The following is an 11,456-nucleotide window of genomic DNA, read 5'->3' on the forward strand; positions in this document are numbered from 1 at the left end:
TTCCTCGGTCCCTCAATGGGCCCTATGAGTGCTCGTACCCGTCCATACCACAACCTTCTCAGCAAGCCCCGGATAGTTACGTGGCTTAGGCCCACTTGAGCTTGTAGCATGGCTTGAGGGCATTGCGTGTTTATTTATCATGCTTGGGCTTGAGTTTTATTGTGCCATGATAAGCCGGGCTTGGATCAAATAACATCAGATAGGCTGATGAGCGCGAATTTATAGAGCCATCGCATTTTTGGCATGCTTGCTTGGCGTGATACGTGACCTACGGCTCGTGTAGGTGAGTCCTACAATTTCCCATTATGCCGATTGAGTTTCTTTTGTGATTAATTATTTGCGCCGAGCCAGAGATAAGCTTGGGCCTAGCCCTTGGATTTTTAGGCCTCAACAATAGGCGTGTTTTTGGTTGCTGAATCAGGGATTTTAATCAGTTTGTGGGTTATGTGTGATTATCTGCAGATCAATTCAACTTCCTTGTTGGAGAAGATTTATCCATATTTGACACCATAGTGGTTTTGTACTTGTTTATGTTTCTCTTATCAATAAAATACATGCCCTATATAAGTATATATTTTTTTTCGCATGTTTCAAACTTAGGCAATTACCAAATTTGGATCATAATAATATATTGAATTTCATTTTTGAATGTCATTATTCCGTAATTTAAATAAAATCATTCATCTGATTTGTAGTCTTAGCATTAAGGGTGGGCATCGGGACCGAAAAATTGAAAAACCGGAACACCGAATCGAACCGGTGAAAAAAACCGGAAAAAAAATCAGTTGACAAAAAAAGTCAACAAATCGGATCGAAATCGGACCGAATCGGTTCCAACCAATTCCGGTTTCCATTTTACACCACACCGCATCGGACCGGATCGAACCGGACCGATCATATATATATTTTTTATTTTTACAAATTTTTAAAATCTAATGCCATATTTTAAATGTTATAATCACTATTTTTCCAAGTTCAACTTCAAAAAATTTCTAAATGTATGAATTGGATTATTTGTTAATTTTTAAGCCAAAAACATAAGTTATTTATTATAATTTTTTAATTAAAAAATTTAAAAAAAATATTTTTTTAAAATTAAAAATTAATTAATAATAAATTAATAATCCAGTTCAAAACCGGAACCGGTCAGAACCGAACCGATCGATTTTTGATTTTTTTTTGCCTAAACCGGACCAAATCGGACCGTTTAAATAATACCGGTTCCAATTCTAATTTGAGGTGAGAATCGGACCGAACAGGACCGCGCCCACCACTACTTAGCATAACATATTCTTTAGCTAATCTAAACCATGATCAAAGTATTCAGACCCAAAAACTTTATAAATAAAAAAACCCATATCAAAGTCGGAAGCAAAATGAATTCTCTCACAAATTCCCGCTTGGTAAAAAAATTCTGACAGCCTTGACCAAAAATAAATATTAAATTAGAAAGTAAGAAAAGAAATTGCCACGTTGACATACGTTGTTATATCAGGTTGTATGGTAAGAATATATGGACAAGAAATTCAGGGTTCAACAAAAGCCAGCAGCACTATGTTACCAAATTCATTCAATAATGTTAAATTTCTAGCTGTTTACAATTAGAAAGAATACCTTTTTCCAACGAAACTTATCTAACCTATGTTATTTATAAGAACTTCGAACCATTGAAGAAATAGAATAGGACGCCTAATAGAACATTATAATTGTACAAAACGGCCCATAAAGGAGAGGGAGACAATGCTCCATTTCCCCAATTCAGACTGCTTGGATCGCACTGCTCTTGCCCTTGCTCAAGTCCGGCTCAGCGGCTGGAGCATTTGGGTGAAATGCCGACTGCCTCGAGGGCTCTCCTAGTAGTTTTAAGGAGAGAGGTGAAGGCTCCTTGTGGCCTCTCTGTGTGTCTCCTAGACTGAGCTGAGACATGCCCACCAGTGCATCAACATTGACAGGCTCCTTGCGAAGGATTGGAATCGGCCTTAAAACCTGCTGATGAGAGGCCTCCCCACCTTTTAATTCTCTCATGGGCCCTGCACTTGGTGGCCATATTGGAAAAGGGTATGGCAAATAAGCTGGGAAGAAACCAGGAATCATTGGCGGGAAACCGTTTGATCCCATTACAGGCTCATGATCAGGTTCGTTTACTTTTTCTTCATGTGTGGTTTCCATTGGTTTGCATTCTGAGCTGAGGGAAAGATTTAATGAAGGTAGTGAACTTGCAGCTTCAGATTCTGCTTCCTGACAAGAAGGCAGAAAAACTTGTTCTTCTGGCACAGGAGGTGGATCCATGGCCTGGCAAATAAATAGCAAACTAAATTTTAATATAATTATCTTAAATTTTATTACAAAACCTAACACTATTTTCTTTGACCAGATTACATAGTGATAAGCAGAATAGCACTGAAGAAGTGACAAACAATAGCTAAATCCTATCCTTGTAATGAAAGAGAAGGGTGGGTGTCATAACCATAACGTGTCTAACATGGAAACAAAATTGTGTTTGATACTGTGCTCACATTTGTGTTCATAATATTTGAAAACGAATAAGAATATAGAGTAAGACAAACCATATCAGGAACCATGTCGAATAGGCTGGAGCGCCTCTTTCTTCGGGTAGCATTACTCTGTCGAATAAAATACTTCTGGGCATGGCTTGCCACCTGGGTAGGAGTCCTAGTTGTTACATAATTTCGTGCTATTCCACGCCAGTCTCCCTTCCCCAATTTCTGGAGACCAATTAAGAACATTCGATGCTCCTCCTCTGTCCATGGGGTCCCTGAGAACCAAAACCAATAAAGATAATCAGAAACCCCAACAATTGATCAATCACAAAAACTGAATTGGGTCACAAAATTTTGTTGGTTTTAGGAGGATTAGACTGCACGAGTGTAATTGTTCTTATTATACATCACATCTCACAAGCAACTTCTAGTACATTTAACAATGATTTTACGCAAGAAAAGCTCTGACAAGATAACTGAAATAGTTGATAAAAGAATGATGACAGACTTAATGAATTGGGCACCTCTGTAGCAGGCAACCAATTGGAATGCAGACACATCTGCAATCCTTAGTTGGAATGCAAAAATTGGGTGGAATCGAAGTTAGTACTTCAAAAGGAAAATCAATTGCAGCCCAGCTAACCTAACGCATAAATTTATCTCTATACAATTGCACGGCAACCAAAGAAATTTTCAACAGAAGTCACCTCAAATTGCAGAGCGTAGGGCAAAAAGTTGCCTCCAATTTGGTTGAATAATCCTGATGGAGAGCATGTCTGCCAATGGATCCAGCATACATTTTCATGAAATTTTTAATGCATGCTCAAAGATGTGAAAAACTGACAGAACTCTTAAGTGATAAGCAAGTTTCCAAGCATCGTTCAGGATATGATAAAAAAGATACCATATTCCTGGATAAATCATAATAGAGCTGAAATGCTAACTGCATAAGCTTGACCCACCGGATAATGTCACCCTTCAAGATCTTTAGCACCCTCTCTACTGTCTAGCTTAATTTCTAATGAGGCAGCTCCGAGAGCTCTACATAGACTTATGCCAATCATGTTTATGAGGAAAGTGATCCAAGACCTATCATGTTCAGATATAACTCACAAGTCACAAACATGACATGACTTTTAGTCTCAAGAGTACCCATTTTGAAAGATAATAGGTTAGTTTCAAAAGAATTTGGAAGTTAAGAACTCAGGATTAGTAAAGCACTATTTTGACAGCATGCAAAATCAAGGTGGGTATTAGAGGACTTAGCAAATTGAAGAGCTGAAACAAGTAACATATCTCCTCAAAATCAAGGAAAATAACAAAGCGCCAATCTAATAAGATCCTGTATCATGGCAGCCGTTTATTCAGTAAGTATGCTATTCACAGAAGTAGTAGGATGAAATCAATAAATTAAACCCCGTCATACTATCTCTCAAACACCCCTCAGGGCACTCTACTTGCAACTCAACAATGCTGACATTTTATTACCAGCTGTTTAGTATCTCTCAAACTCCCCTATATATTTTCTCTTCTAAATTCCATTTAGGGACAACTGTTTCAACTACTATATGAACAGGACACCAACATTCACATAATGTACCACATACTGTCAGAGTTTCAAAGAGGATGTTCAGTTAAGTCTTTCACAGGATGCTTTGAGGTACTAGAAGCCAAAGTTCTGCTCTTGAATGCAGCCTTCGGCCCAACATATAAATCATATAAACCTTAAGATTGAAACTATCTCTTAGCTTATGGGGTATTGAAAAATGCAAACATGAAGAATTGTTGTAGAAAGACCATTGAACTATAAGCTTCAACGCAATACAAAACACAAACTGCTTTAACAAACAAATACAAGAAAAGCCAACTATCTAGTACCCATTTTCAAGTGGCGAAATTTAGCAAAGGGTACCAAATATATACACACAGACAAGAAGAGGAAGAAAAATGAAACCCCATCTACCTATGAGGGCCATCAAGTTTATGACTTGAAAACAATCAATTTTTTGACACGTGGAACAGAAGTAAAACACACGATTCAAAGAGGACTTTTTTTACGCGTCAATTAAGGTTATCTTGTTTATAGTCTAACTCAAAGCCAATCACAACACATGCAAAACCCAAATGAAAACGAAAGGAGAGAAAAAGAACCCAGAAAAAAACAAATCAATTAAACTAAAAAATAAAAATAAAAAGGAAGAAACGAAGAACAAGTCAACATGAAACAATGAAACGAACAGCTCATCTTCCTCGAGAAAAGCACAGTTACATTTCTATTAAATTTTACGCAAAGCAATAATAAATGCAAAAATACACGCGCATAAAATAATGTTATTCTGTCAGATAAATTTCAAATTTCCAATCAAAATATCGACTTGATTCTGAAAACACAACATGACTAGTTCATGCATGTATGCATAACCCAATAACTAAATTAACAACATGAACAAAACCATTCTCATTAAAATGAAATAAGTTTGGAAAAATGAAAAATACCTTTTTTACGATCTCCGCGGCGATTGGCGGAGGAGGAGGCATGGGCCGGGTCGTCGGATAAGTAACCTTCGGGGACGTGAACCGGGTCATGGAGCGGGTCCGAGCTTGGGGAGTCCGGGTTGGGCGATGAGGAGTGGTAGTGCGCCGCACTGGATAAATTCCCCATACTAGCGCTCTTCTTGATGATCGAGCCATCGGTGAGCCTCACACCGAACAGCTTCAGGCCTCCGCCGCCGCCGCCACCGACGGAGGACGAGGAGGACCCGACACGTGTCGGGCACGTGCGCGAGTTGTGCCCGTTGTTGCTGCAGTGCGAGCACCGCCGAGTCATTGTGCCTGACTCGGACGGGTCAGAGATCGCTAGTCGGGTCGGGCAGAGTCAAAGATCAGCAAGCGAGCGAGCGACAGAGAGAAGAGGAAGAGATTGCGTCCGTGTTAATGTGCGAAGAGAGAGACGACGAGAGAGGGGTTTTATTTGGGAAGGGATAGGGGTAATTAAGGAAATATGAAAAATGGGGGTTAAGTAGAGGGTTAGAAGAAAGCGGTGGTTCTACTGTTGGCGGGGTCTTCGCGGTTAAATTACGATTTTATCCCTGTTTAGGATAATGTTCTACTTTTTTGGGTCTCTTTCCTGGATCTTGGTTGGTGTTTGGCTTTTGTAATTTTGGGTCTTTTTTGGTTTTTTATCTTTCTTTTTTCTTGGTGAGAAATGAGGATTTTGATATGTTCCTAGGATATTCTTTGAGTAGATAAAGGTAATCATGGACATTTTTGGATAGAAAATAAAATTTAATTTACTATATCATGAGAAATTATTGTGTATTTGATATTCTAAATTATTATATCACGTGACATACTAATGTGTTGTATTAATTTCAATTACATTATAACATGTGTTTTATTTTCAAATAAGTAAGAATTTCAAGCGTATTAGATACGTCTAATAATTTTTAGTATATCCAAATCTTGAGTCAACTTGATAACGATAAGTTTTCGTGTGTGATTATCAACAAAAACATATGGTTTGGATATAAACACCTAAACGAAGGTTATCCAAAATTAAAAAATTAAAAAAAAAACTTTTGGTGGCACTTAACTTAAGATACAAAACACGTTTTCGTTTTCTGACCAAATTGCCAAAATGATGCATTTGGAATTATGGAATGAAAAATGTGCCGTTATTGCCGTCAAAAAATAAAAAATAAAAAATAATCAATTTGGACATTGAAAGCCCACGATAATATCCCTTGGCCATGCAAAAGATGCCGCGTGGAATTGGTGGTGACCCACACTGCTGTAGGTGCGTAGGGGATCAAAATAGGAGTCTTGCAGAACGGATTGTCCTAACGTATGGGTTACACCAAAATCAAACTGTGCTTTTTCCTTTTCTATTTTTCCATATTTATCTGATCCACAAAGAGAAGAATATATTCTAATCATGCTTTGTCTCCTAAAGATCTACAAATATATGATTGATTGTCACAACAAGTTATCACCAAAAAACTTTAATCTTGTCCAAAAATGGTCAGGGAATAATGGGTCTATTATGTGATGTGGGAATTTTCTGATAAAATGGTGAAACTCCTTTGGAAATTAGATATAAACTTTCTCCCTATAAACAAACATAGTTTTCCATGGGGAGCCATTACCACTCCAAGCTCGGAGATATTATTTGTGAGAAAGGTCTAACTTTTAGTTTAGGGGTACTTAATAATTATCTCCATTTAGTTGGAGGAAATAAGTACGATACATATTGTGATTAGTCATATTGTGATGGCGTATCTTTTTTGTTGGGGCTGCGCTATCGACTTGTAAATATAATTTAGTTATAAATATCCTATCTTTTAATCTTGATTTAAGATTTTTTTCCCTATGAAATGAGTGTTTGAATTGAACTTTGAACTTCTTTCAAGATAAAGTAAATCATGGGTCAAATCAAGCTCGGTTATAAGAGATGAAGCCAATTAGGACCTAGGGGAAAGAAGCTAACAATTTGGAGTCGGGAAAGAATTTGGAAGAAATTTATAACCTTCTAAAAGGGATGATTATCTTTTGTTATTAGCTATCAAACCAATAACCTAAAAATTCGTCTCATCTTTTTTTTGTAAAAAAAAAAAAAATTATAAAAAGACAATAGAATTTTATTAGATCAATACGAATAATAGTACAAAGGATGGGTAGTCATCTCAATAACAATATGGCGAACGTGAGTAGAACTTTCTCAGAGACCTGAGTTAGCTGAAAAACTGAGACGATGAGAATGACTCTCAAAAATAACTTTTTAATAACCCCTTTCACTGCCACAATTTTCCGAAGTCCAATGTCATTAAAAGATAAAAATTAGCCGCTAATTGGCATGACTCTCCTAGAAAGACTAAGAACACCCAACAAACTCAATTAAATTTCTAGAATTATAAGAGAGAAAAAAACAGAAAACTTATAGAATTTCTAGACTTTATTGAAATAACTAAACCAAAATGAAAAACTAAAACAACGTTGGCAAAAGGAAAATCAACCGCCTCTAGTCTTCATTTAGGACATGATATAGAGAGCGCCACCTAGTTACTCTAGGGCCTCAACGCACGAATGAGCAGTGAATCTACCATGACCAAGCCACAACATCTCAAATAGCAGCCTCAAAAGATGAGGCACAACCAAAACCAATCCATATATGAGACAATATCAATCTGTATATGAGATAATATATTTGTCAAAGGAAGAATATATCGACATAAGTCCTTCAAAAATCCAAGAACACTGAAGATTCGACATAATTTGGGAGAAAACCACCCGAGTCTAAAGATTTCTCTCTCTCTTAGCGGCTAAATTTCATCTCATCTCTTAATTATACCAGCCAATCTTCGTCTGTCTTTTTCTACCCCTTAAATTATGGAGGTCAAAAATAGAAATTTTCTTTTTTCTAGATTATCCAATCATGCATGCTTATAACTGAGTGCAAGCTGGTTTCCACATTTCGATTGTTACAGTTTTCAAAGAAAATTGGATTGGAAGAAATATAATATTAAAAAGATCATGTGTTATTTATTTTAATTTTATTCTAATATAATATAAATTACGTAAAAAGGAATTCGAACTCAGGTGCAGGATGGGAAGCACATCGATTCTAACCAACTTAGTTAAGTGCAATCACATGTTATAATGCAAGTGAACTGATAAAATCACATTACGGTATTACCATCACAACGTAAAAATTACTTGATCAGGATAAGATTGCCCCACATTCATACAAAGTTATGACAAATCTGGCTTGAACAATGTTTTGTAGCAAGAAAACAGCACCTACAGAGAGCTCCATGATATTCCCTAGGATCATCAGCAGGCAGGCAGGCAGGCAGGCAGGCAGGCATAGATTTCCACCGGACCACATACGTTGGTTGAGCTCCAATCATAAAATTAACAACATTATCATATGACAAAGTTTACAGTCGATTTGTACGGACACGTGAAGCCAGGATATAGGAGATGAAGGCAAAGTCAAGCTTTGCATACTTTTTTTAAAATTAAATTAAAAAAATATTTGTTTTCTATTTTTTCGTACAAGATATACATAATCAAACTTTTTATCTTTTCCATGAAGACTTTGAATTTGAAGGGGGAAAAGAAATAAAGTAAGTTATCTTGGTCTTGGAGATGAACTTCCAGGAACCCTGAGCCTAACTTTCCAATCATAAATAGTTAATAAAGTTTTGAGGATAGTGTGAACGTGGATTTTGATACTTTGTTTGCCGCTCATGACAATCTGCAAGTGGCGTTTGCCAAAAAAAAAAAAAACCACCTATAAAGTGATACGTTAAGTCTATAAATAAAATGCTATATCGGAATTTATTTATTTTAGATGATACGCTACATCTGGTCATTTTAAATTCTTGAGTTTGATAAAAAAATGTTGAAAGGCAATCCTAGTTCTAAATACAAAAAAAGTTGGGTTTAACCATCACACCACCACGTGGTATTAGTACATATTGGCAATTGCCGGAATGGTATTTTTGGTCCATGAGCTCTGCTCGCCTTAATTATCTCTGGAAGTCATTGTAAGACGTTGGATTATTTTAATTACCTACTTACGTGGTCTTCTAATCATCATAGAGTTGTCTTGGACTCAATATTGATCAAGGACTCAATTACTACTTGGCCCGTAGCTTTTGTATAAGTGTTTAAGTTAAATACATTGGCGAAAGGGATTCCTAATTAATATGGACAAGAGTTTTTCCTAATGCAATAAGGACTACTTGAGAGTTTTTCTTGATGGGAAAGACTCCTAGGCAGATGCATATAAAACACAAATGCCCCTGCTCAACCGATCAAGCCAACCCACACAAAAGAATTCAACCCATCTAAAATGAGTGTATGAAGGGATCGAATTGAGGAGATGTGCTCTCGTATATTCTTGATGTGTGTTCTATAATGTGTAGTCATTATAGTTTACAGTCATACCCTACAACCCAAACTTAGGGTCTTTTCGTTAATAATATTTATTAATTTTTATTGGTTCATGATTTCATTACAGAAAGACAATCCAAAAATGTAAATTGTAATATTGGAGTCCAATGCTCGTGGTTTTGGGTCTAATGTCTAGTGTTTGGGTCACGAGGTTCAGGACCCATAGTTCAATGTTCAGAAGTTCTCCAAGTCTGCCCATCAATAAAATAAAAAATCTCAAGTTTGGGACTTAAGGTTGGGAGCCCTGCTCAAGGCTATGAAGTTGGGCAAGGCCTGTTACTAAAAAAACTTATTTTTCCTTTGGCTTTTTATCACAAAACGTCTCTGACGTTTGCGAAACTATCAGATTGCATCCTTAAAGTTTTTTTGTATCACTCATGGTCCCTAACGTTAATATAGGTGCTCTTAAATAGTCCCTCTGTCAAAAAAACTGTTAAATCTAGGGATATAATCGTCAAATCAATCCAAAATTATAAAATATATATATTTTTTTATTTCCTTCCCTTCTCTCTTTCTTTTCTTCTTCTTCTTCTTTCTCTCCGCCAGATTCCTTATCTCTTTCTCTCTCTGTTTCTCTTTTTTTCCCCCTAACCTCTGTCACTCTCTCTTTTTTCTTCTTTCCTAGCAAGGTGGAAGAAAACAAGCACTTTTTGTCTGACGTGAGAAATCCAATCTGGATTCTCATATAAAAAATTTATCGATCAAACAACTGGATGACATAAAATCCGACTTTGTTATTTTCGATTTTTATTATGTGTGGTTGCAGCTCAAAATGAAAAAGACCAAATTGTGAGAAATCTTGGGTTTTGAGGTCTAGGAATGGATCAGTTTATGGTGGTGTGAAGAAGAGGCACGACGCACCAAAAAGGAGAGAAATTTCGTTTCTGAAACTGGTTTCTCTCGGCCATGGCAGATAAGCTTTGTTTGATGGCTTCTCATGGCTACCCTCACGGCCTTGTTTTACAGCAATAGCAGGGCATGGGTATTATCAAGGTAAAGTAAAGGTTTTGAAGCTTTAGCTTATTGGTTTTCATTGGTTTGATATTTCGGTTGCAGATGAGATTTTTGTATTTGCATTCGAATTTGATTCATTTGGGTTTAATTTTCATTTCTAAATGTTATTTGGGTTGCCTTCATATTAATCAAATTCGGTTCCTTGAGTTTGTTTGGCATGTTTAGCTCTCTCTGGGGCTTCAGTTTTTCTTGTTTTGATTTATTGTTCTGAATGGAATTGAAGTTCTAGCCGACGTCGTGACTTTTTGCCCCAAACCAACCCCAGCACATTGTAGCCAAATCATTCTCAGAGAATGAAGAGAAAAAATGAAAGATATAGGGGACAGAGAGAAGGGGGAAACGCCCAGTTTTCCAGCTGAGAGAAGAAGAAAAAAATCACCCATGACAACAGGAAGAAGAAAAAAAGAAAGAGAGAGAGAGAGAGAGATAAGAGTGAACTCGGGGAGAGAAAGAAGAAGAAGAAAAGAAAAGAAAGAGAAGCAGAAGAATAGATAAGAAAGAAGAAGAAGAAAGAAAGAGAGAATGGAAGGAAATAAAAAAGATATATTTTATAATTTTGGATTGATTTGACGATTATATCCCTAGATTTAACAGTTTTTTTTACAGAAGGACTATTTAAGAGCACTCATATTAACGTTAGGGACCATGAGTGATACAAAAAAACTTTAAGGATGCAATCTGATAGTTTCGTAAACGTCAGGGACGTTTTGTGATAAAAAGCCTTTTCCTTTTCCATAAAAACCCAAATGCAAAACTTTAAATAATAAATAACAAATAAAAGAAACAGAAAAACTTAAACAGTAAAGTAAAATTAAATAAACAAAAAAATAGGCATCCTTATTTTTCCTTAGAGTCGTTCAAACATCACTTGGATCTCGTTCTTCTATATTTACGCTTTCAATAAATATATTAAAAGTTATTACTTTAAGGCCCTGTTTGGCATGTTTCACTAAGCTTCACTGGACTGGACTGGGTTAAATAGTC

At 36.4% G+C, this 11,456-nt stretch overlaps 1 protein-coding gene across 1 annotated transcript; it reads right to left on the minus strand.

Annotated features, from left to right (window-relative positions):
* Window positions 1-1,532: 1,532 nt before the first annotated feature.
* Window positions 1,533-5,455, minus strand: LOC110760756 (Homeodomain-like superfamily protein). The gene is made up of 3 exons (XM_021963074.2): window positions 4,998-5,455; window positions 2,568-2,776; window positions 1,533-2,292 (listed from the first exon to the last, which is right to left on the minus strand). Exons 1-3 carry the CDS (start codon window positions 5,326-5,328, stop codon window positions 1,759-1,761), a joined length of 1,074 nt encoding a protein of 357 aa, XP_021818766.1. The 5' UTR covers window positions 5,329-5,455; the 3' UTR covers window positions 1,533-1,758.
* Between the last annotated feature and the right edge of the window lie 6,001 nt (window positions 5,456-11,456).

This window comes from Prunus avium, chromosome 3, assembly GCF_965620075.1.
Source record: "Prunus avium chromosome 3, drPruAviu1.hap1.1, whole genome shotgun sequence".
Lineage (NCBI taxonomy): Eukaryota > Viridiplantae > Streptophyta > Magnoliopsida > Rosales > Rosaceae > Prunus > Prunus avium.

Excerpts from the sequence above, each read along its gene's own strand:
- LOC110760756 (XM_021963074.2), bottom strand. The coding sequence starts at position 5,328 with ATGACTCGGCGGTGCTCGCACTGCAGCAACAACGGGCACAACTCGCGC. Across the intron at positions 2,777-4,997 it reads CCGCGGAGATCGTAAAAAAG|GGACCCCATGGACAGAGGAG; the intron begins GTATTTTTCATT and ends TTTGGTTCTCAG. Across the intron at positions 2,293-2,567 it reads TCGACATGGTTCCTGATATG|GCCATGGATCCACCTCCTGT; the intron begins GTTTGTCTTACT and ends TTTATTTGCCAG.